This window comes from Nomascus leucogenys, chromosome 8 (genome assembly GCF_006542625.1).
Source record: "Nomascus leucogenys isolate Asia chromosome 8, Asia_NLE_v1, whole genome shotgun sequence".
Taxonomy (NCBI): domain Eukaryota; kingdom Metazoa; phylum Chordata; class Mammalia; order Primates; family Hylobatidae; genus Nomascus; species Nomascus leucogenys.
In genome coordinates, this window is record NC_044388.1 from 89,976,333 (window position 1) to 89,999,933 (window position 23,601).

Sequence of the window (23,601 nt, forward strand, 5' to 3'; positions counted from 1 at the left end):
GTGTTTCCCTCCTGGGTCCCTAGGAGTGGAATTTGTGTAAGAACAATGTGTGAGGCTGTGGCCTGCGGGGCAGTAGCAGTCGTCAGACCGGTGCCTGGAAGTGTTTCTTGGATCAGGAAATCAGGACTGGAAGGGGCGTTGAGTTTGTCTAGACAACCCTGTCATTGTGCAATGGGAAGATTGAGGCCTTTGGGAGGAAGGGCCCTGCTTAGGGGCGTATAATGAGTCGGTGGCTTTGTTGGGCCTTGAACCTGCCAAAGCTGGTGCTTCCTCCACTCCTCAGTGCTGTGCCCAAGTGAGGGTCTAGACAGCCTCTCCCACTTTCCTCCCACTTTCACTAAGCACCTGCTCTGGTAGGCCCAGTGCTGTGTGCTATGAACTCAGATGGGTTAGGTGCTAATTTATTCACTCAGCCAGACATTCGAGTGTCTCCTGCATGGCAGGCACTGTTCAAAGTACTACGTGAATGAAGAGACAAAGCACCACCCACCCCTTGTCAGTCCTGTGGGAATGTGGTCTGCCCTCACTCTCTAATGCATGAATCTCTCCTACACAAGCATCTCTGCCTGGTAATTGCAGCCAGAGAAGAACAGGCGGGTTTTCCCATGGTGGCTGCCTGAAGCTCTGAATTGAGTATTATCCCCCTAAGGCTGTAGGTGGTGGAAGAATGCTGAGATTGATTGGAGATGCCTGCCCAGTCAGAGGAGGGGTAGGGTGGCATGTGAGACATTGATTTGTTCTCCCTGCTAGCCTAGGCTCTCCATCACACATACTCAGTGACTGAGCCCAAACCTGGGGTTTTGTGTGGCTTAAGGTGTAAAAACAGACTTTCTAATAGTAATGACTACCATTTAGTCAACATTTCTTTGTCAGGCTCTGAGCTAAGTGATTTATGTGTATTAATTTATTAATTTTTCTTTTCTTGGAGACAGGGTCTCATTCTGTTGTTCAGGCTGGAGTGCAGTGGTGCAATCTCTGCTCACTGCATCCTCTACCTCTTGGGCTCAAGCAATCCTTCCATCTCAGCCTCCCAAGTAGCTGGGACTACAGGCATGCAGCACTACCCCTGGCTAATTTTTGCATTTTTTTGTAGAGCTGGGGTTTCACTGTGTTGCCCAGGCTGGTCTCAAACTCCTGAGTACTAGCGATGCACCCATCTTGTCCTCCCAAAGTGCTGGGATTACAGATATGAGCCACCACGCCCAGCCTTCATTTATTAATTTAATGTAATCTTTATAACAACCTCATGAGAGAGATACTCTTATTATTCCCACTTTACAGATGAGGAAGCTGAGGCACAGAGAGGTTTACCGGCCCAAGGCTGCCTAGGTGGAGGTAGGCAGTAGAGCCAGGAAGTCTACCTGAGTCTGACTTCTGTGATGCACTTACTCACCATGCCCTCCTGCTTCTTGGTGGGAAGGGATTAGTTAACACGTGTTACAGGAGCCTGTTTGGGGCCAGGGACTGTGCTGTAGGCTGGGGGCCTGTCAAGAAGGTGGGACTCTGGAGGAGCTCACAGGCAAGTTTATAGATTCTGTGATGAAAACTAATCCTTTGAAAGACCAACACACTATTACTTATATAGTGACTCGATGTTCAGTCTGAGAAATGAATTATATGTTAAACGTCAAGAGAACATTGTTGGGCCCGGTGCGGTGGCTCACCCCTGTAACCCCAGCACTTTGGGAGGCCGAGGCAGGCGGATCACTTGAGGTCAGGAGTTTGAGACCAGCCTGGTCAACATGGCGAAACCCTGTCTCAACTTTAAAAATACAAAAATTAGCCTGGCATGGTGGCACCCACCTGTAATCCCAGCTACTCAGGAGGCTGAGGCAGGAGAATCACTTGAACCCAGGAGGTGGAGGTTGCAGGGTTGCAGTGAGCCAAGATCATGCCACTGCACTCCAGCCTGGGCAACAAAGTAAGACTCTGTCTCAAAAAAGAAAAAAAAAAAGAGAGAACATTGTCGGTGTGGTGGCCTTGCTGACATCACTGATGATTTGACCATGGTCAGGTGGGATTTAGATGGGTAGACACTTTGTACAGCATTAGAGCTCATTTAATCCCTGCTTCAGATGGAGAAATGAAGGTCCTGAGGTTCCCCAAAGTCAGAATTAGGTTAGACGGCTCTGAGCAGAATGACCTTGAAGGACCCCCAGCCCTCTAACGTGGGCCTCCACCCCCAGCTATGCCATGGCACACTCTGCTGCTACGCCAGGGTCCGCTTTCATCCCAGCGCCTTCCTCTTGGCCTGGAACACATAATGTTATTTCTCCAGAGGGCCTCTGGCTAAACCCCAAAATCAACAGCATGGGCTGCTACGGAATTAGTGTTAAATTGAGGGGGACAAGGAGAGGGGGTGTTTCTGATCTTAAGAAACGACCGAATGTGGTTTGGTTTACTTCCCTGTAACCCAAACTGGGTCGATTTTACAAGACCAGTGATCCCAGCACTTGAGGTTAATGTCGATCTGGTGTGCAGGTTACAAATCATGTAGCACAACTCCAGCCAAACCCCACTTATTCTAAGGGTCAGGGGGACTGTGGGGCCTTAACTTTGGAAAATTCTGAAGGAAATGCAGTTTTTGTAATCAAGTAAATGCAGTTACAGACTTGGCGTAATAAAGAATTATATATAAATATATATATATATATTTTTCTTTTGTCAGCTGAGGATTTTCAGAGCTGGAAGGACTATAGAAAATCTTGTCCAGCCCTTTCATTTTAGAGATAAGGAAATCTGGGATAGAAGAGGTTAAAGGGCTCGTTATTTTGTTATAGGTTGCCCAACAAGTGAACAGGATCTTGTAGACAAGGAGACTGGGGAGGAGAATAAGAAAAGATCAAATCTCATTCATTCGTTCCACAAATATTTACTGAGTGCCCACTAAGTGCTTGGCACTGACCTGGGTGCTGGAGGCACAGCAGTGAATGAAACAGACAGAAATCCCTGCCCTTGTAGAGCTGGTGTTGTAGTGGGAGTAGAGCAGCTATAATAAATACATAAAATATATGCTTGTTAGATAGTAACAAGTGCTGTGGGGGGAAAAGCAGAAGAGATTGGGAGAGCTGGAGACAACGTTGCCCTCTGATTTGAGCATTCAGGGAAGGTGAGTCATGAAGAAGATCTGAAAGAGTTGTGGGGGCTGAACCAAGCAGTCATTTGGGAGAAGTGCATTCCAGGCAGAGAGAACAACTGGTGCAAAGGCCCTGGAGCTGGAGTAGCAGCAAGGAGGCCGGTGTGGCCACAGAGGCCCTTGGAGACCTTTGTCAGGACTTTGGCCATTCCTCTGCATGAGATCAGGAGCCACTGGGGAGTTTGAACAGAGAAGTGGCATAATATGATTTGGTTTTAAAAGGATCATCTGGCTGCCAGGAGGATAAGATGTGATGATAGGTGTTGCCAAGGGTTCAGGACAGACAGGACCTTACACAGTAGGCTTAGAGCTGAGTTTCTGAAGGGCTGTTTTTTTTTTCAGGCTTGAGGACTTTAGTTCAGCAAAGGATTATGTGTAGCCTGCGTCCAAAAATGTACAGCCTCCTGTGTGGTTCTTGGATGGCCCCAGAGTGGAGCAGCTGTACTCCTGTGGTCCCCATTCTCCATGCCCCCCGAACCCTCTGCCTGGTCTGTCAAGCGTCTTCCTCACCATCTCTCCAGCCCTGCTAAGGGTCAAGCAGCCTAGTGCAGAATGGAAGAGCCCAGACTGTCTGGATTCAGATTCTGGCACTGCCCATTGCCTGGTTGTGTGACCTTGGGCTCATTACCTAGCCTTCCTGCATTTTGACTTCCTCATCTGTGAACTGGGGATTATATTAGTACCTCCTTCATAGTGTCGTCAATGAAGATTAGGTGTAATAATATATATACCCTTAGCAAAATGCCTAGTTTAAAGCAGGTGTTCAGTAAACATTTATTTTTATTACTACCGTGGTGGATTCTGGTTCCTAGGAGGAGATAACGTAGGGTGGCAATTGATTCCTTGTAGAGCCTGGACATTGGAGAGAGGGCTGGAGGGAGGGATGACGATGATGGAGCTCTTATTTGTTGAAGGCCTACCATGATCCAAATATGTGTCTTGTATCTTATTTGATCTTCCCAGCAGCCCTTTCAGATAGTGACTGGCATCCCTCTTGTTCAGAGGGAATTGAGGAATAGACTTGTCTGGAGTCACCCGGATGGTAAAATGGCTTTCAATATAGCTAAGTCTTGTTCTTTAATTAAGCCAAGATTTTTCACGGGTGGACCATTTTATCTGATAACCACATGTGTGTGGCTGCATAATTATTTATATCTTCTTCTTGTTTACCATTTTGGTTTTCAGCAGCAAAATAAAAGTAGCCCTAAACAATGCAATTTCCTTTGCATAAAATTTCACAGCAATACAGATTGAGTATTCCTGATCCAGAAATCCAAAATCCTCCAAAATCCAAAACTTTTTGAGCACCAACATGATGCTCAAAGGAAATGCGTATTGGAGCATTTCAGATTTCTGGGTTTTGGGTTAGGGATGTTGAACTGGCAAATGTAATGGAAATATTCCAAAAACTGAAAAAAATAAATAAAAAATCCAGATACTTCTGGCCCTGAGTGTTTCAGATGAGGAGTATTCAACCTGTAGCCAGCCCGGTGCTAGTCAATGAAAAGTGTGGTATTAGCAGAGTGAATTATTTGAGAACGGGGTATGTTTTGGGAGGTATCTTCGTCTTGACTCTAGATTTATGTCCGTTACTGGAGTTCAGATTTCATTTCTAGAAATGTATTTCCAGAAATATTCTCACCCTACCAAAATTCGGGCAAAGTTTGTCCACAAAAAAATCCTAAATTGCAGGTTGAATGGGGGCTCATGTACTTATTCCAAAGGGGCCGGTTGCTTTTCTGGTGGGCAGAGTTCACTCCGCTTAATTAGTTACCATTCAACCTAGGCTCTGTAAATAAGACAGATTCTTGAAAATTCATATACAGTCTTAGGTTTGCCCTCTGGAGACAGCCACAGAAATGCAAACCACAATTCACATCCATCAAAATCCATGAGGTGTTTGTGCCAAAGGGCACTTGAACTTGAGGTGGTCCAGCAAAGGGAATTGGTGGGGGTCTCTAGGGAACTCAGTCCTCCCACTCAGCACATGCCCCGCACGTATGCTCCTTGAGCAAAGTTCTTCTTGTGAACCTGTGGCTGTTAGTTCAGTGTTCAGAATCTTGCCTTGTCCTGAAGCACAATATTGAGAATGCGAAGTAGGAGGACCTGACCTAGTTGCTTCTTGAGGCCTTTAATAACAGAGGCCCTTGATCTGAGAAGGCAACCCAGGAAATTTCCACAACCTCACCATCTGTCTGGCTCTGCTGACAAAAGAGAACGTGCTCCCCCTTGGCTTCAGCACTCTCCAGACTCCATGTGGAGTGTGGTGGTTTACAGTGTTGGGACACCTCAAACCCACCTTCTTGATCACTCCTGCCTGGCTGTCCTGCAGTGGACTTGGCTGCAGTGTGGGTCTCCCATCTCTCCTCTTCACTGCTGCATGGAGGGTGGCCTTGTCCCCCATTGCTTTTGTTTTCATAGGGGCTAAAAATTCCTCCTCTACTTCCATGTATGAGTACTCCACTGACGGCCTGTGAGCTCATCTTTTTCATAGTTAACCTAACTTTTCACATTTTGTCTGGTGTACTTAGTAGGGGCGGGAGAAAAGAACTAATATGCATTGAGTTCCTATTAGGTGTACGGCACCTTACATCCATCCATGCTTTAGTCTTCCAGAGTATCCTTAGTGGTAAGTATAACAACCGTGATTTGCACATGAGGAAGGGAAGGTGTGGACAGGGTAGGGCTCCTAGCAACGATCCCTGCATCTGCTTTGTCATCCCCAAGCACCTTGTAAGGACTGGATCATGTAGTTAAAAGAGTCCTGTGTGTATGTCCAAGGGCAGCGTGCCTCCAGGCAGTGAGCAAACCAGGGCTGAGTTCTTACCCTGGGGTGTTGGGGCAACAGCTGATTGGTCGTCACCCCCCTAGTCCTAGAGACTGCAGGGTGGAGGGGAGGAGGGCAGTTGTAATGCCAGGACGGGGACAGCACCAGGGAGGGATAGCAAAGCTATGTCAGTAGCTGGGCAGCACTGGGCATCAGCTGGCGACATGGGCAGGAAGGTGGAGGGGTCGCAGTCCTGCTGGGGTGCTTCCTTATCCTTTCATTCCTAGGAGAAGATGGCCAGAGGAGTTGGACCTCAGAGAATGAGAGAAAGGAGTAGTTGCTAAGTCATAGCCTTGGCATAAAGTGATGGTGAACAGAGGGAATGTGTTTATCCTTTGTTTAGACGTCCAGTGTAGGGTCTTAGGGATGGCCTCGCTCTTTAGTGGTTGAGCTCCCTGCCTTCTGGGGTCTGCATGGGACCTCGTGTGCAGGACGGTCTTTGCAGGGTGGTGGGTCTCTGCAGGACAGTGTGCATGGGCCCCTCATTGGCCTCCCCTCCCTACCTGTCTGTTGGGGATATCCTATCTGGGATAGAGAGGTGGCCCCTCAGAGAACAGTGCACATTGCTAATGTGTCAGAATTGCACCATTGCCAGACCCACTGGAAAACGAAGGTAGCGTGTCTGTTTAAAATGCCGTTAACACTGCTTCTTCTTAAAATCCTGGGCAACCTTCCACATGCCACAGCACCCTCGAGAGAAGTTCCCAGCTTTAACTGTTGAACCCCACCCTGCTAAATTTTGGAGTTTGTGACTTGACAAGATTGCCCAGGACTCTTGCTTTCCCCCAGTCTCGGTTTAAATTAACCAGGGAATTTACTGTTAATATTTAAATCATATACGGTCTTTGTGAACTCCAATATTACCCAACGTTGTGGCTGACTGACACCGCACAGTGAAGAAAATTAAGTGCCTAAGAATTATCTCCAACTAATGATGTATTTATGCATTGTAGGTTACTTTGAATTTCTAGACTGTTAAGAGTTGTTTAATAGGTTAATAGTTTTAATCTATTAATCTAATCTTTTCTACTTGACTATTTATTAAAATATATCAGTGATACATGACAGAGGTGGAAGTACAGATCATTTTGAGGGTTATTAAGGAACAGGTGATGGTGTGAGGCTTTGAAACTTAGGCGGAATAGTAAGTACCAGGCATGGGCCTCTCTCCTGGCATTTGTGGACACTGTGGTTCTGCTCCATGTTCTCTCTCTCAGCTCTCCCAGGCTAGTGATGAAGCTTTGACCTTTTTCCCACGATGGCTTCTCTCCTTGTCACTAAAAGCTGGAGACTCTTTATATCTGAAGGACATGTTTGAGCACAGCAGCATTTGAAAACACATGAGGGAGAGAGAGAGGCAGGCGGCAAGCGCACAGCCCAGGCGCTTTTCTCTGTGGAAGAGGTGGGACCCTTCATTCCTTTCCTTTATTTCATGTTGGTGTGACTTTTAGCATCTAAAATATGCCCAGTTCTGTCTGTGTGCTCAGGAAACAGCAAAAAACAAGGGAGTATATTCCCTGTGTCTTGGGACTTCTGGCATTTAGTCATGTATGTGTTCATTCATTCCACAGGTGTTTTTATTGTTTTCTCTTGAGAAGAGAAAACAAAAATTATCCAAATGGTTAAAACCCTAGACTTTGGAGTCAGACAGACCTGGTGGAATTTTGATTCTGTCACTAGGAAGCAGGGAGACTGTGAAAAAGTCACTCTGTTTCTCCAGTCCTTGGTTTTCTTATCTAGAAACCAAAAAATGCCGTATCAGGCATTGCACAGAAGGATGAGATGGCATAGGTGTGGGCCCGGAGCACCGCCCCAGCATGTCATAAGCACGCAGTACACCACAGCGGCCCTTGGCATCACTCTCCGTGTTACTTGTGCCATTTGCATCATGACTGTCCTCACCAGCATCACCTCCACCTTGCGTGCTGGTGTGTTTTGTCTGGTCGTTTTCTGTTTGTGTCATTGAGCAGACCTTAGCTGACACCTGCCAGAGGACCAGGCACAAGGATACAAAAAGCAGTGGGTAGAGCCCTGGCCTCTGGAAATCTTCCAGAACCACATGGAATTAATTAGAGGGCAGATTTGGAGTTGGGAGCAGGAGCCTGTTAGAAGCAGAGAGGAGTGTTTCCAGAACGGCTGGTGGGAGAATGAAGGCTCCTGAACCGTTAGTGGAGGCAGCCACCCTGTCGCCTTAGGGCCTGAGTGTATGCTGATTGGTGGTCAGATGGCGCCCCTGCACCCTCAAGAGAGAATGTCAGGGTATTACCAGGCTGCTGTATCTTGGCATTTCAGAAAGTGGGAAGAGTGTGTTACATTTTAGAAAATTTTCATCAGTTCATCAGAAAGGATAAAGATATAACTTTGACACTCAAGAAATAAGCTTCACTTATTCAGAAAATTGGCTTCTGTGAAACATCCCTAACCTATGTTATAATAAAGGCCAGATGAATGAGTCATTCTTCAGTTCTGAATATTCAGTGAAGCAGGAAAACCATCGACAGTTACAGTGATGTTGATGGATTGATCACAGAAAAGTCTTGCCTGGATCAGAGGCTACAGATGCCTCCAGTGCCATGCTGACATTGACCTTTCCTGGGCTTGGTCCTTGGTTCACTTGGTAAACAGCCTCTTGCTGACCATCACCCATGTGCCAGCCACCGCTCTGAGTATCATGAACCAAGAAGACAAAATCTTGTCCTCTAGCTCACGTTCTAGTTGAGGAAACAGACAGTAAAGTGGACAGAGAGGTAACAGAGTACACTGAGTGGGTAAATACTGGGGAACCATAAATGAGTTTCAGCCAAGGAGTGACATGACCTTGGCTGCTCTGTCCAATGTGGATTCCAGGGCAGTGTATAGGGGGAAGGGAGATTGGCTATGAGATGTTTACAAGACAGGAGAAAGTGGTGGTCGTGGCATGGTAAGGAATGGTCGGATTCCGGACATACTTTGAAGGTGGATCTGGCTGGATTTGCTGGTGTATTCATAGTCGGGAGTGACACAGCAGGAAGAGTCAAGGATAGTTCTAGAGTCTGGACAGCAGGAGCTGGAAGGATGGAATTACTGTTAGCTGAAGTGGAGATGATGGTGGTTATTTGATTGTGTTGTCTTAGATTGCAGGTTTTAGCCGGAAGAGTGCTGGGCTAGGAGGCAGAATTGTTTTCCTGTCTTGGGAGAAGAGATGTAGCAGCAGGGTTTTGGACCTGTTAAATACGAGGTGCCTGTTAGGGATCCAGATGGAGGTGTCAAGCAGCTGGGGATTTATGCAGGTCTAGAGTTCAGTGGGGGGCCAGTCCAAGCTGGAGATGCAATTTGGGATTCAACACCATGTAGTTAATATTTAAAACTAAGAGTCTAGCTGTATAGTCCCAGCTACTCAGAAGGCTGAGGTGGGAGGACCTCTTGAGCCCAGGAGTTCAAGACCAGCCTAGGCAACATAGAAAGACTCTGTCTCTTTAAAAAATTAAAATTAAAAAAGATAAATAAGAAATAAAAGTATAAATCTCCATGAGATCACTTAGGAAATGAGTGTGGATAAAAATACAATAGGTTCTAGAACTGATCCTTGGGGCATATCAAGTTGTAAGAGCTGGAGTGATGAAGAAGATTCAGCACAAGAGATAAGAATGTCCAGAAGGCCAGAGGTCCACCAGGGGAGCACAGAGCAAAGTCAGCAACCAGCTGGATGGAGGAGAGGGGGGCCGTGTTAGAGGCTGCTGCTAGAGGCAGAGTCCGATGGGGACTAGAAGGGACCACTGGATTGATTAGAGTGGCAGCCACTGGAGACCTTGAAAAGAGAAGCTATGGTGGAGTAGTGGAGGCAACAGCCCATTGGACTTAGCAGGGATTACCAAGGAGCCGGCCTGCCGATATCAGCAAATAGATAAGAATCACTTGCACTCATATAGTCAGTGGGTGGGAAGTGGGTAAAGTTGGAGGACTTGGTCAGTGGGCAGAGTCCTGTCTGGATGTGTGTTAATGCATTTAACATCCCATGCATGCATGCATTCATGGAGAGTGTATTTAAGCTCAGCTGGAGAGCAGTTCACCTTCATTCCTGAGGAGTGGAGTTTTATTCTAGGGGGAGTTAACCAAATCATTATTTACACACTGTGATTAGAGGCTTTTTTCTCCACCCTTAACATTGTTAAAGGTGGGTGAAGTATGAGAATAAATGGCACCCTTTGGAGGAAGAGCAGGGGTCCTCAGGCTGAGTCTTGGGACGTAGATGTACGCCTTGCTCCCCCTCTGTGTAAGGAGACACACGTCTTGCTGGGTAAAGGTCTGGCCTGTGTGAGGGCCTTAGATGTCTCTGATCCCTGCTCACTCATTGTGCACATTGGGAAACTGAGTCTTGGGGTGGGCAGCCAGCCCAGGGAATCAACAGCAGAAATAGGACTGAAGGCCCGGGTGCTGAGCACTGCTCACATCTACTATGACTTGGTAGAACTTTTAAGCGTCAGCATTATCGGCAGAATGATGTGGAAATTGTGCCCAGAAACAAAGCCGCCATACTCCCAGGCACCTAGCATCAGCGTGGACTGTCCTCCAACATGCCTGAAATGGCATCTCTTTGGGCCTCAGATCCACCGGTAAGTTACTTGGTTGCGTTGTCTTAGGCTGCAAGCTTTAGTGGCAACAGTACCAGAACAGGAGCCAAAAAGTTTTCAGACTAAGCTCATCACTAAAAATTGTGTGACCTTGGCCATGCCTTTCCTTCACCTATGTGCACTGAGTTCTTTCTGTGGGCCAGGCATTGTGCTAGGGCTGGGGATACAGATGTGAATTAAACAGTCCCAGGCCCTGTTCTTGCCTTGGTTTCCCCATCTGGCCATGGGGCTCTTGTCAATGCCAAGCATGATGAGGTGGGCATGAGCTCTTTGAAGAACTGTCAGGTGAGACCCAGAGAGAGAGACAGCGAGAGACTTGTTTGTTTCTGAAACCTCCCTGGGCAGAGTCTGCAGTCACATTGGCCTGGCCAGACACAGTAGCAGGATCAAGTAGGAATAAAGCAGAAGAAAACCAAAGGTAGTGGAAGATAGTAATTTACAAACTTCACTGCTTTGGAGCTGTTTCTTCAAATTTCATGTTGCACCATGTATTGGTTGCCCATGGCTGCTTTCGCTCCTGTTGCTTCACTACAACAGAAGTTTATACACTCCTTGGGGTCAGAAGTCTGAAATGAAGGTGTTGGAAGAGTCAGATTCCCTCTGAAAGCCCCAGGGGAAATCTGATCTTTGTCACTGCCTGCTTCTGGTGGCCATCAGCATTCCTCGACTGTGGCCACATCATTCCAGCTCTACCTCTCTGGGCACGCATTGCCTTCTCTCCTCTGTAACTTCTCTTCTGTCTGTCTTAAATCTCCCTTTGTCTTATAAGGACACTTACTGCATTTAGGGGCCACTCAGCTAATCCAAGGATGAGCCTAATCTCAAGATCCTTCACTTAATTACATCTGCAAAGACCCTTTTTCCAAATAAGGTCATATTCACAGAATCAGGAGATTAGGACATGGACATATCTTTTAGGGGGCTACTGCTCACCCCACCACAGAGAGAAAGAGGCCTAAATCTGTATACATCAGGCAAAAAGCAAAGCTGTGTGTATTGAAGATGGGGAGTCTTAGAGCCTTGCTCAACACTACCACCCCCATTCCAGCCTCATGGGTGCATCTAAGAGCCATTGCTATGGAACCCCTAGACCTTCAAGGAACATACTTTGAGAATCATTACCTTAGAGAAAGGCCAGCTGTCTTAGGGAACTTCTTGGGCAGGGATCCACTTGGTCTGGCTTCTCTCCTGGTCAGCTTGCACAATTAGTAACCGGTGACCACGGATAGCAGGTACTTACTGAAAAATATCCTTTTAATGCTTGACTTTGGATTTTATGTTGAAGTGTGACTTGGGTTAAATATAAAATTCATAGCATATCTTGAGCAACTATTTTGTAGTTATCTATATATAAATCTATTTTACAGCGACACAAATAGAATAGATTATGGAGTGTCAGCATGTAGATAGATTCCAAGTGCTTTTTCACTAATATACCTAATGATTCGTGCTGAGAATATCCAAGGGCTCTACTGTACATTTAAATGGATATAATTAAAATAATGAGCTCTATTTTAAAAAATGATATATGAAAAAAAAATTTTAGAGAAGTTAGAAGGAGCTGCGCCACTAACTCAAAGTGATATAAGTACTTCTGTGATTCCATTGTTATTAGGACACCTAATTAAATGCAAAGCATTTGAGAAAAGCAACATTTGGGCTTGTAAATCTAAAGCCTAGAAGTCGGCGGGGAAGAGAAGGAAGTTGCCCATGCCTTTGTCGCAGCAAGGACTCAGGGGCATCGCGTTTAAGGGAGGGCATGGTTATGTGCTGTTGTGCCCGTGGGCGATAGAGGGCGGCTCACTGGTCCCCATCTTCTGCGAACTCAGTCAGGAATCTGGCTGGTCACGCAGCTGCAGCTGTATTTGCCAGTGTGACCTCTGATTTGTTTGGGGTGGGAGATGTGGGTACAAGAACTAGGGAGAGGCTGCCTTTTCATGGGAGAAAGACATTCCCCTGTGCCTGACTCTCAGCTCCAGGTGTTAAGGGCACTCCAGGTGACCTGAGACTCTGGTGGTTCAGTGGAAAGAACAAAGGATGGGGAGTCTGGAGATGCGAGTTCTAGTTTTGACTCTGCTACACGTCCTGTGCCTTTGGAGAGGGCCTCTCCTGTGATGCCTTCATGCTTGGCCCTGTTGCAAATGGGTGACCATCCATTCTAGAAACCCATCTGAAGGATATACTCTGCTGTTCCAGTGGGCCCCAGGGAGTCTTAGGAGGCATATGTCCCAGTGCCTGCTTACTAGAAGGCAGGTATCCTTTTGGTCATTCAGCAAATACCGTATTTATGGAGTACCTAATATAGGCCTACTGGATGCTGGGTATAAGAGGTGCACAACACTCCCGAGGGCCCCACCTACTCTTAGGACAAGTGCAGTTTGGTGAGCCAGTGTACAAAGCATTTTCAGGTAACAGGGCTGCAAAGGAAATAAAACAAGGCAATGAACTAGAAGCTAGACTGGAATTTCGGGAAGGGGACGAGCGAGCCAAGATGAGTTCATTAGGACACAATGGGAGGATGGCTGTCAGAGTCACCTGTGCAAGGAAGACGTGGCGTTCAGACAGGGAGTCTGACTCTGCCTCAAGCAAGCCAGGAAGGCTTCCCAGAGGTGAGGATGTCATCATGAACCAATGTTGTCATCATCATGGCAGCTGCCATTCATGGAAATCCACTCTGTGCCCACCCCCACAGCTGGCAAGAGTCATGATCCTTCTTTAACAGGCAAGGAAACAGAGGCTCAGAGAAGGGAGTCTCTTGCCCAGGGCTGCAGGGTGTGGGGGTGGGCAGATGAGAGTTCCACCCAGCCTGCCTGACTCCTACAGCTCCTCCCTTCCCCTACCAGAATGCCATGATGGTGGTGAGGACTTGAGAGCAGGAAAGGACACTGAATCTTTTCAGATGGCATGGTCAGGTGCTCTCGAGGCCTCAGGCTGAGCTTCAGAACACTGGCTGTGAAGAAAGCCGGGGTAAGGGAGTTCGGGGCGGAAGGCCCCATCTGTTTCCTCTCCTTCCATCTCTTTGCCCACTGAGCCTCAGGGCCCTGACCATTAGCACCCATGAGGTCTTAGCTAGGAAATGGGAATGTCAGCTGCTTTCTTTATCCCCCAGCTTGAATGTGAATACACATCATTCACTATCAGCTTCATCAGCATGACCACCTCTGCAGCACTAGGCAAAGTCCTCACTCCCTCACCGCCTGTATCCCATTACTGAACAGTGGTAGAGCTGGCAGTCAAACCCTTGTTGGTCTAACTCCACAGCCCATACGCTAAATGCCTATGCCACATAAACTTGCATCCTCTGCACATGCCCCTCCCCTGCCCACCATAAAAAAGACAGTTAAACATCTCCACTGGTAGCTACTGTTCTAGGTCCTCTATAGACATTACCTTGTTTTGCATCACAGCACTCACTGTGGGGTAGGTACTGTGTTTGTCCCCAATGTATGGATGTGAAGACTGAGGCTTGGAGGAGTCAAGTCACTTATGTAGGAACCTGCAACTGGCAGTTTTGAGATTTGACCCTAGGATGATCCAACTTCCAAGTCTGGTGCTTGGCCCATTTCACTCCCGCCAGGCCATCAGCCAGTCTGCTCCAGTGCTTCTCGTGACGGGGAGCTCACCACCTCCAGGGGATCCCCTTTTCTGGTTGGCCAGCAGCAGGAATCACCTCCCTCTCTAAAGCCACAGCTGTCCTCTTGTGACTTGCTGGACCTGCCAGTTCTTGTTATGTCTTAGGCCTCACAGAACTTGAGACTTCTTTGCCCTGTGGTGTCCTGCAGCTAGGCGGGGCCGTGCTCCCCTCTGGGGGGCCAGGGGGACTCTTGCTCATGATATTATCCCCCACAAAGGTAGCAGCAGCCTGGAAAGCCAGGGAACCTCCTGCCCTCCTGCTCACCCAGGAGCACCTTGATTTTGGCTCTGTTCTGGATGCTGAAGGTCAAAGGTGGGTGATGTGGGGCAGCCTCAGCTGTGGGTGAAGAGGCTTCCCTCTGCAAGTTTGTCTCCCAGTCCAGGCTGCCTGCATCAGGTCCCCGTCGCACCTTGTACCACCCACATGACTTTGGGTACGTTATTTCACCTCTCAGTGCCACAGTTCCTAGACTGTAAAGTGGAGCTAATACCAAGATTTCCTTCCTACAGTCATTGCTAAGGATGAAAGGAATTAGTATGTTAGAACAGTGCCGGGCACATAGGAGGCTCTGTTTAAGTGTTTCTTAAGTAAATTAAGGAAATGAATTCTGAGGCAATTGAATCATGCAGTTTTACACTTTCTTACCGTGGAGAAGGGCAAAAGCTCAGACAGTATGTCTGGTGGCCCTGATGAGACAGATGCATGAGGAGGAGGCGCCACTGGGTGCCAAAGAAGCTCTAACAGTGTGTCATTATTAACAATGGTCATGGTGACCGTGTCTTGAGAGCAGTTCCAGGCCAGGCGCTGTGCTGAGTACTTTCCATGTGTTCATTGAGTAAAATCTGCATGACAACCCCGTTAACTCCATTTTGCAGATGGGGAAACCAAGGCTCAGAGGTTAGGTGGCTGGCTTGAGGCCCACAGCGAGGAAGTGGTTAGCGCGATAGCCCTTGCTCCTGACTGGTTTTCCCAGCATGCCTTTGCACTCGTGTTCCATGCATCTGAGTCCTGGCCTCCTGTATGAGTCATCTTGGGCTGCTGTTAACAGAATGCTGTGGGATGCCATGCCTAATGCCATAGGCTTAATTAAACAACAGAAATGTATTTTCTCACAGTTCTGGAGGCTGGAGGTTGTGATTAGGTTGCCAGCACGGTTGAGTTCTGGTGAGGGCTGCCTCCTGGCTGTAGAGGGTCACCCTGTCACTGTGTCCTCACGTGGGGGAGAGAGCAATCTCTTTCTCTTCTTACGAAGCCACCAATCCCTTCATGAAGGCCCCTCCGATGTGACCTCATTTAACCACACTTAACCTCCCAAAGACCCTTTCTTCAGATCCAGTCACACAGGGGGTTAGGGCTTCACCATCTGAATTGGAGGCACACAGTTCAGTCCATAGCACCTCCCCGTGGTCTTCCTCTGTCCTCTCCTCATTAGCTGGGGGCATCCCTCTCTCTCTTTGCTCAGTTTCCCAACCTTTCTCCACCTTGGATGAAAGCTGAAGCTGGGAAGGACAGCAGATGTGATTAAACCCATGCTCCTGTGATAAACAGGGCTGCCGAAACCCAAAGAAGAGAAAAGTCTTACCCAAGGCCACACAGCAAGCCCATTGTAGATCGAGGACTGGAGCCTGGGTCCCTGAGTCCCAGCCCAGTGCCCCTGCTGTGCTGCAGTTGAAATGCTGGCATCCCCTGTCTTGAGTCTGGGCCTTGAAATTCACAGACCACGCTCTCCTCTGGCACAGTGGAGAGGCTGGCGTGGCCAGGGCAGTGTCTCTGGGCCTGGAACATGACTCCATTTCCCAGTATGTGCATGCCTCAGCTTCCCCACCTCACAGACAGCAGTCATGGGGATGCTTCCCTTGTCAGAAGGTTGTGGGGCCCTTAGGATGATAACATGGACAGCTGTGTTGAAAGGAGGATGCTTCAGGAGTGGATGGCAGGGACCTGGCTTCCTGCCTTGGCCTGTCCCTGATTTTATGTCTGGCCTGAGCAAGTCACAGCTCTGCTTTAGTCCTTAATGTCCCCCTCACGAAGGACATTCAGTGACCCACGCCCTGCACTCTTCAGAACTGACATCATTACCTCGATGATGTTTTCTGATGTTTGAAGAGCCCCCTCCATGCCACAGTGTTGGCTCCATGACATCTCAACCCAGTGAGTCTTTTTGAATTGGAGTTTCCCATTTGTAAAATAGGAGCAGGGAAGAGCCTGGACAAGATCCCGAGCCTTCTTGCCTAGGAACGAAGGGAACAACACTGGATACTGCGTATGTCAAGGCACTGAAACCTTTACCACCCAAAGCGTAGTTTGAGGCCCAGCAGCCCTGGCCCCACCTGAGAGCTTGTTAGAAATGCAGAATCTCTGAGTGAGGCATGGTGGCATGGTGCCTGGAGTCCCAACCACTCAGGAGGCCGAGGTGGGAGGGTTGCTTGAGCCCAGGAGTTTGTGTTGTGCCTGCGCAGCATAGTAAGACCCATCTGTAAAAAGGAAAAGAAATGCAGAATCTCAGGCCCTACCCCGAAACAGCTGAGCCAGAATCTGCATTTTTTTCAAGATCCCCAGCTGATCTGTATGCACAATGAGGTCTAAGAAGAACTGATTTCAGCCAGCTGGAGGTGCCCTTTTAGGTCACTTGTAACTCCAATTATGATAAGTGCAAGCAAGTAAGTGGCAAGTGAGGCAACTGGGCACATCTAGACCTCTTGAGACCTCAGCTTCCCCAACTGTAAAATGGGTAGAGTTGGAGCCTTTCTTGCTCCAACTTCTTCTGGAGGAAGAAGGTGTTGAACGGAATTTCTTCTTTCCCAGGGAGCGCTTGAAGCGCAGCCAGAAGGGCACCAAGGTGGAGGGCCCAGAGCCAGTGCCAGCCGAGGCCTCACTGAGTGCCGAGCAAGGAACGATGACGGAGGTGAAGGTGAAGACGGAGCTGCCCGATGACTACATCCAGGAGGTGATCTGGCAGGGCGAGGCCAAGGAGGAGAAGAAGGCGGTCAGCAAGGATGGGACCAGCGACGTGCCTGCCGAGATCTGCGTGGTGATCGGCGGCGTCCGCAACCAGCAGACCCTTGGTGAGTGCCCAGCGTCTGTGGTCAGGGTGGAGACCAGGGTGGGAACATGGAGTCAGAGTCCTGGGGAAAAGGGGCCTGGCGCCTCTGCCCCCTTCCTGGCTGAGAGAACCTTTGCTGGCTTCCCTCTGCATTCAGGGAGAGATCTCAGCTTCTTAGACTTGCCTTTGCTTGTGCAGTTTCCGGCTGGAGAGCTCTTCTTTTTCTGCTGGGCAGCAGGACCCTATCCATCCGTCAATACCTTGTATAAGTCAAATGCCTGGAACCTTCTGGGGGCCCAGTGAATCCCTTTGTCTGTCTTAGGGCTCCCATACCCCTGGGGGGTCTCGCACAGCCCTTACTGCTCGGTGTCCTAAATGCCTCTCTGCTTTTCTCCCTCCTGGAGGGAGGGAGATCCCAGTGCCGGAGCTGCTCAGAGCAGATACCCCATCAGGATTGGATCGGTGACAGATGGTGCTTCCCCTGCTTCTTCTGGCCTGGGCCAGGCCCAGAGGAGCTCTGTGGAAACTCACATCTTAGCAACAATTTCTCTCCCTCTGGTCTCCAGCATTCGCCGGGGATACCCCTCAGGGGCCCCCTGCACTGCTGCCAGGTTCACAGACTCAAATGCCCACGAGGCCCAACAAATATGTTTATTTAGCATAAATAGAGATGAGCCAACAGGACAGGTGGTGGGGACCGTGTCCAGTTAGAGAACGCACACCGCGTGTGTGGAGGGCGGCTGCTGCTCAGCTGCTGCGCTGACGGTTGCTGGGTGGGGATACGGCTCAGCATTGCCACATCTCTGGACAATTCACATGCCAGAAATGAAGATTTTGATGGGAATTCTTTTGGTTTTAAATGTTGGCAACCAATTGACCTTTTGAAATCTGCCAAACAAAACATGTCTGTGGGTCAGAGTCCCTATGGGCACAAGTTTGCAACCCCTGGTCTGTGAAATAAAGTCCTCATTCCTGGCGTGGAGGCCTTGCCTGGTCTGGCTCCAGATTTCTGCTTTCCTCCACACCCTCCTCCATGTTTCCAAGGCTCAGTGTATTCTTAGAAGTGCTGCTGCTGTCCCGGCCTCTGCTGCCTTCCTGGTCCAGCTCTGGCTCACCTCCTACTGACTTCCAAGCACCTCCATCTTCCTGGTGCACATCCTGGATGCGGCACCACAGCCTCGTTTCTGCAAGTTTAGACCCAAGTCCTGGTGCCTTTTCTTCCCAATTGTTGAGAATCATCCTTAAACTCCCTTTCCCAGCTGTTCCCTGCTGGTTGTGGCCATCTCAGCCCCCACCTGGGTCATGGCAGCATCCTGATAACAGCCATGCTTTTGCAGCTTGCCTGCCCTCTGCCCTGGCTGCCAGGAGGCCTTGGCCAAAACAGAACACTGACCATTTTGCTCCCCTGCTTATAACCCTGGGACTCCCTACTGTCTCTAGAGTTGACGCCAGAGCATTAAGAGCCTCCATAACCTGAACCTTCTAGCCCCATTTCTTGCTTCTGGTCTTCCCAGACCTTTCATTCCAGTATAGTCTGCTCTTCCTGTACTTTGTGTATGCTGTTGCCTCTCCCAGGAATGCCTTCCCCCATTTCCACTTGCCCAAATCCAACCTATCCTTCAAGGCCAACTCCAGTGCCACCTCCTCCCGGAAGACTTCCTTGATCTCTTCTGGTGAGAGTGGGCTGTTTCTACCCTGCTCCTCAGTTGGTGCACTTTCTACTTTCTTTTTATATTAGAGGGGCCCTGTCTGTGCCTGTCTCTTCCATGAAAGTGGAAACCCCTAGAGATTGGGGTTCCAGGACCTGCCTGATTTATGTCTCCATGTTCCCTGCTTCCACTCTGTAATACCAAACAAAGTATTGGTTTCTGGGAGTGGTGATGTTGACACTGGTGCTGCAACTGTCAAGGTGAGGCCAGGTTATGCTGCAGTAACAAAAGATCCTGAAAGGTACAAGATATCTTAGTAGCTCAAAACCACAGCAGTTTATTTCTTGTTCACAGTACATGTCCATTGTGGGTCAAGAGGGAGCTCTGCTCCCCTCTGGTCCCAGACTAAAAGCTGTCATGTAGAATGTTGCCAGCCAAATGACAGAGGGAAAGCACGCTGTGGAGAGACTTACGCTGGCAATTAACTGCTGCAGCCAGAGAGAGAGGTTAATTCTGCTCACCGTCATTGGTCGGAACTAGTCACACGGCCCCACCCAACCTCAAAGAGGCTGGGAAATGCCGTCCTCCCATGTGATGGAATAGGGGTGAACCAGGAATGTTTGGGGGGGCGCAGGAGTGACTTAGGCCAGTGTGGAATGAGAGAGTGAGTCTTTTCAGGGGCCTGCGCTGATGTTCCTCCATCCATATTCACTCCCTGAGGCCAGGGACTGTGTTAATCACTGGTGGATTTGTTAGTTAATGGAGACCTGCCCTTGCTCTCTTTGGTGTCTGTGTGTGTTAAGACTCGTTAGACCTAGTAGCTGTTTCTGCCCTTCACCAGGAGATGCCCAGGGAAGGATGGTTGAATCTGAATCCTGGGATAGAGCCAGAGGTCTGGATTCAGTGGGGAAAGCCTTGGGCAGCTAGGCCAGGGAAATGCTGGGAATCTTCCTTAGGCCAGCTGCCTGCACAGTTAGAGCCCCAGGACCTGTGAGCCTCATGCCAGCCACCGATGCTGATTTCCAGCTCAGCTGCTGCTCAGCAGCAGGGTCCTTGGCCTCGCTGTGCCTTAGTGTCCTCCTGTGTTAAATGAGGCATGGTCCCCGTCCCGGCCACCTCATGGGCGTGGCCATCCAAGGCAGCAGTGGAAGGAAACAGTGTTGCCTGAGGAGAATGAGCTGGGATCCTTGGACCGGGAGTGAATCCAGGCTCCATGACTTAATAGGTGTGCTATCTCGGACCCTGTCTGTCTCAGTTCTTACAATTACGAAATCATCAGGCTATCTGAATATTCAATGAGATAATGTATGTGAAGTGCTCCACATTGTGCTTAGTAAACAAGTAGCTAGTATTCTCAGTAGTACTAATATTAATAGTATAAAATGCCTCTTCAAGAGGAAGGAATAGTCATTGTTTCTGATTTTTCCAATCTAAGAAGTAAGCCATTATGATATATTGAAACGATGGGATGGGGAAGAAAGTTGGTGCAGGATAAGGTGTTAGAAGACACGGGTTCCAAGTGGGCTTCAGTTTTCTCCCCTGAGAACTGGACTGGGAAACCTGTCTGGACCTTGGTGTTCCTTCTAGTACTGCTTCCCTCCAATTCAGGGACTTTGAGGATCTTGTAATCTGCTTTGGGCAGACTCTTGTGAAAAAGATTTAGAAGCCCCAGTGACAAGGGACGTGTGGAGCTGCCATGGTGGAGCCCTACAGAAGCAGGGCCAGAGCGCTCCCTGCTGTCACGGCAGCTCATCTTGCATGCTGGAAGGCAGGCTCTTCTGCCTAGGGATGGGGGTTTTCTTCCAAGGGTCAGGCTCAGAGGAAGCTGGCTTGGCCTCATCACCAGGAAAGAAAGGCATTTAAAAACAAAATCAGTGTTAGAGTTGAACCTTTTGAACTCCTCTCATCTCAAGATGGCAAGTAGATTTTAACTTGTGGGTTAAGTCCAAGCAGTTGCTACTGGCTATAAGGAGTTCTCTGTTGAGGATTCTAAAGGGTGGCATGATTGATTATTGATGTCTGCCCTGGATGTAGAGGTGGGCAATGGAGCTATGAATGCTGTCAATTTGGTACCCCTGACCTCCTTATTTTATAGAGGGGCAGACAAGGCCTGAGGAAAGGATGAGAGTTGCCCAGGGTCACCCAGCAAGTTGGTGACATTTTCTTTCGTGTTATGAAGGGCCTACTCCACCTCACAACACCTACCTCCCACCTGCTTCTGAAAGTGTATCAAGGAGGGAAAGCTCTCCCAGGGACCTGGCTGGGGTGGGATGCTGGTTAGAGCTTGCTTTTAAGTGAGCTCCTGTTGCAGTGTGCATTCGTTGTCCTGGTCACCGGGCATGGGGGAGTTAACGTGTTCCTGGGGCACTTGGCAGGGAGTGCTGGGTGCTGTGGTGCCAAGGGCCTCCTGAGTACTTCGCTCACCCAGCCTTGCTCCGGGCTCAGAGATGGGCTCTGTTGCTGAGTAGAATAGTGTTCCTGTTCAGTCACCCAGTGCTGCGCCATGAGGGAGCCTCCCCGAGTCCACACTGACCCTTTAACAGCCATCAGACAAACAATGTTTCCAGTGACACAAACATTATCCAAGGCACTTCCCATGGAGGAGCCCGGGTCATGGACACGCAGATGGCATTTGGCAGCTTCTCCTGCTGGAGTCAGGAGGGGCATCAGTGCCCAGGAGGCTGACTGCCAAGTTCGCAGTGGTTGCTGCTGCTTCCCTGCTGCCCAGAGAATTCCCTGTGCTGAGAAGGGTGTCTCTCACTCCAAGAAAGAAATTCACCGCCAATGGAGGTGGTGCAGGGTTTGGGGGCAAGACCAGGAGCTTCCTTTTATAGGAAGAAGAGCAGAGATGATAGATACTAAACTTCATAACTTTGTTGGATAAAAGCAGAAATGAAAGAAAGGAAGTTAAGTTAACAGACGCCTGCACCCACCTGACAGCCTGCATGAACAGCTCTGTACGGCAGCCCCAAGAAGGAAGGGCAGACCACACTTGAGGTTTCAGGGGCTCCTCTAGGAGGATCAGTAAACACAAGGCACTACCATTGCTCCTGCAGTGCCAAGGGCCTCCTGAATACTTCGCTCACCCAGCCTCACTCTGGGTTCATGGCAGTCCCATGTTCATGGCAGACACTGCGAATTGATTACTGTACATTGTCCAATGATGCACCTCAGAATCCTTCTCAACACAGTATGCCAAGAGGTCTCTGCCAATCAGCTAGAATTGAAAAATTAGAAGTGGAAACCTACTTGCCATTCTTTTTGATGAAGATAAGGCAAGTTGGGTTTACAACAATCAGAGCATCCAGCCCTTAGACTATTTCCTGGCTCTAAGAGATAAGGATGCCCACATCCCATTATGGTGGTCCAGGTGTACTGTCAAGCAGTGGGTACTCTTTCATGTGCTGTGAAATCACTGGTCCTTAATCCTGAGGTGGTTACTAATGAGGTAGTCCAGGGAGAGCAGTAGGGGCCCGGAGACCCGAGGCTTAACTGAGTTTCCTCAGTAGCAGGGCAGGAGATCGTGGAGGGAATGAGTGGCCCAGACTTGACTCCTCTTCACATGAGGGACAGGGACCAACTGGGTTATTCCCCGTTAGTGGAGACCTGAAGGGGGGGATGATGGAATCTAAATATTCCCAACTTACAGCATTTTGCAAGGTTCGCATGGAGCAGACACATTCCAGGGTGTCCTAGCCAATACCGAGAAGTCTCCAGGAGGGGATTTCAGCTCAGTAAAAGGAAGGACTTCGTGTGACCATGGGAACTGTTTGGTAACTGGACATAAGCCTGTGAGGGAGTGAGTTCCCCGTCCTGACATAGGTGATCAGGGAGGGTCACTGGACAAAGTGCAGGAGGGGGAGTCAAGGATGAGATAGATGGGAGACTGGATTCTGCAAGGATGTTTCCAGGCAGCAAGCTTTCAGGACCGAGGTACAGAGGTGTTCTCACACACATAGGGCAGCCCAGAGAGCCAGGAAAAGAGGAGGAAGGAGCTCCAGCCAGGAGGCAGCAGCCAGGCTATGGCGCTGGAAGGAGCAGCAGAAGAGCTTGACAGTCATTCAGACACAGCCACGTGGGTTTCAGCCTGTGACAGACCCAGGCAGCGTAGGTGCCAGGTCCTGCTTCATCGTGCCAGCTGATAGTTTCCTGTTTCAATAGGTTGTTGGCAGGGCCTCACACAAGAGCCTGCCAGAACCAACACTCAGCTCTTTGCTGCAGCCACTCGGAAAGGAGGAGTTCTGGCCACCCTCCCAGGCGCGTCCTGTCTCTGCTACTGACGCTTCCTCTTGTGGTCTGAAGGGTTAGAGGGTCCCTGTTAGAAAGGGCCCCTGGGCTGTAAGTCAAGAGCCCAGGGTTTACCCTACTGTGGGGCCTTGGATAAGCCCCTTAACTTCTCTAAGCCACCGTGTCTTGAATGGTCAGTAGGTAGAATAAAAGTCTGCCCCTCTTTCCAGTAGAATTGTTGGGGGCAGAGTGACGTAATAGGTATGGAAGTGTTTTTAACAGGGGACAAAAAATGTAAAACCAGTACTACTACTGTTAGCTGAAACCTCAGGACATTGATACCTCTGGGGTTACCTCTAGAGTGACAGGAACCTAAAAGGCCAAGGTTTTCAAACATTTGTTTTTGCTCAATACCTCCTAAAAGAATTTTGAAAGCTGTATATTCTTTTTCACGTTTGAGTTGCCATCTAACATT

At 49.0% G+C, this 23,601-nt stretch overlaps 1 protein-coding gene across 4 annotated transcripts in view; it reads left to right on the forward strand.

Annotated features, from left to right (window-relative positions):
- Nucleotides 1–23,601, forward strand: part of ZNF618 (zinc finger protein 618) — a 180,608-nt gene that overhangs the window by 94,481 nt on the left and 62,526 nt on the right. For all 4 annotated transcript variants that reach the window (XM_030817674.1, XM_030817675.1, XM_030817672.1 and 1 more), the window contains exon 3: nucleotides 17,013–17,272. In XM_030817674.1, the coding sequence (XP_030673534.1) occupies nucleotides 17,013–17,272 (260 nt within the window). The remainder of the gene's footprint in view (nucleotides 1–17,012; nucleotides 17,273–23,601) is intronic.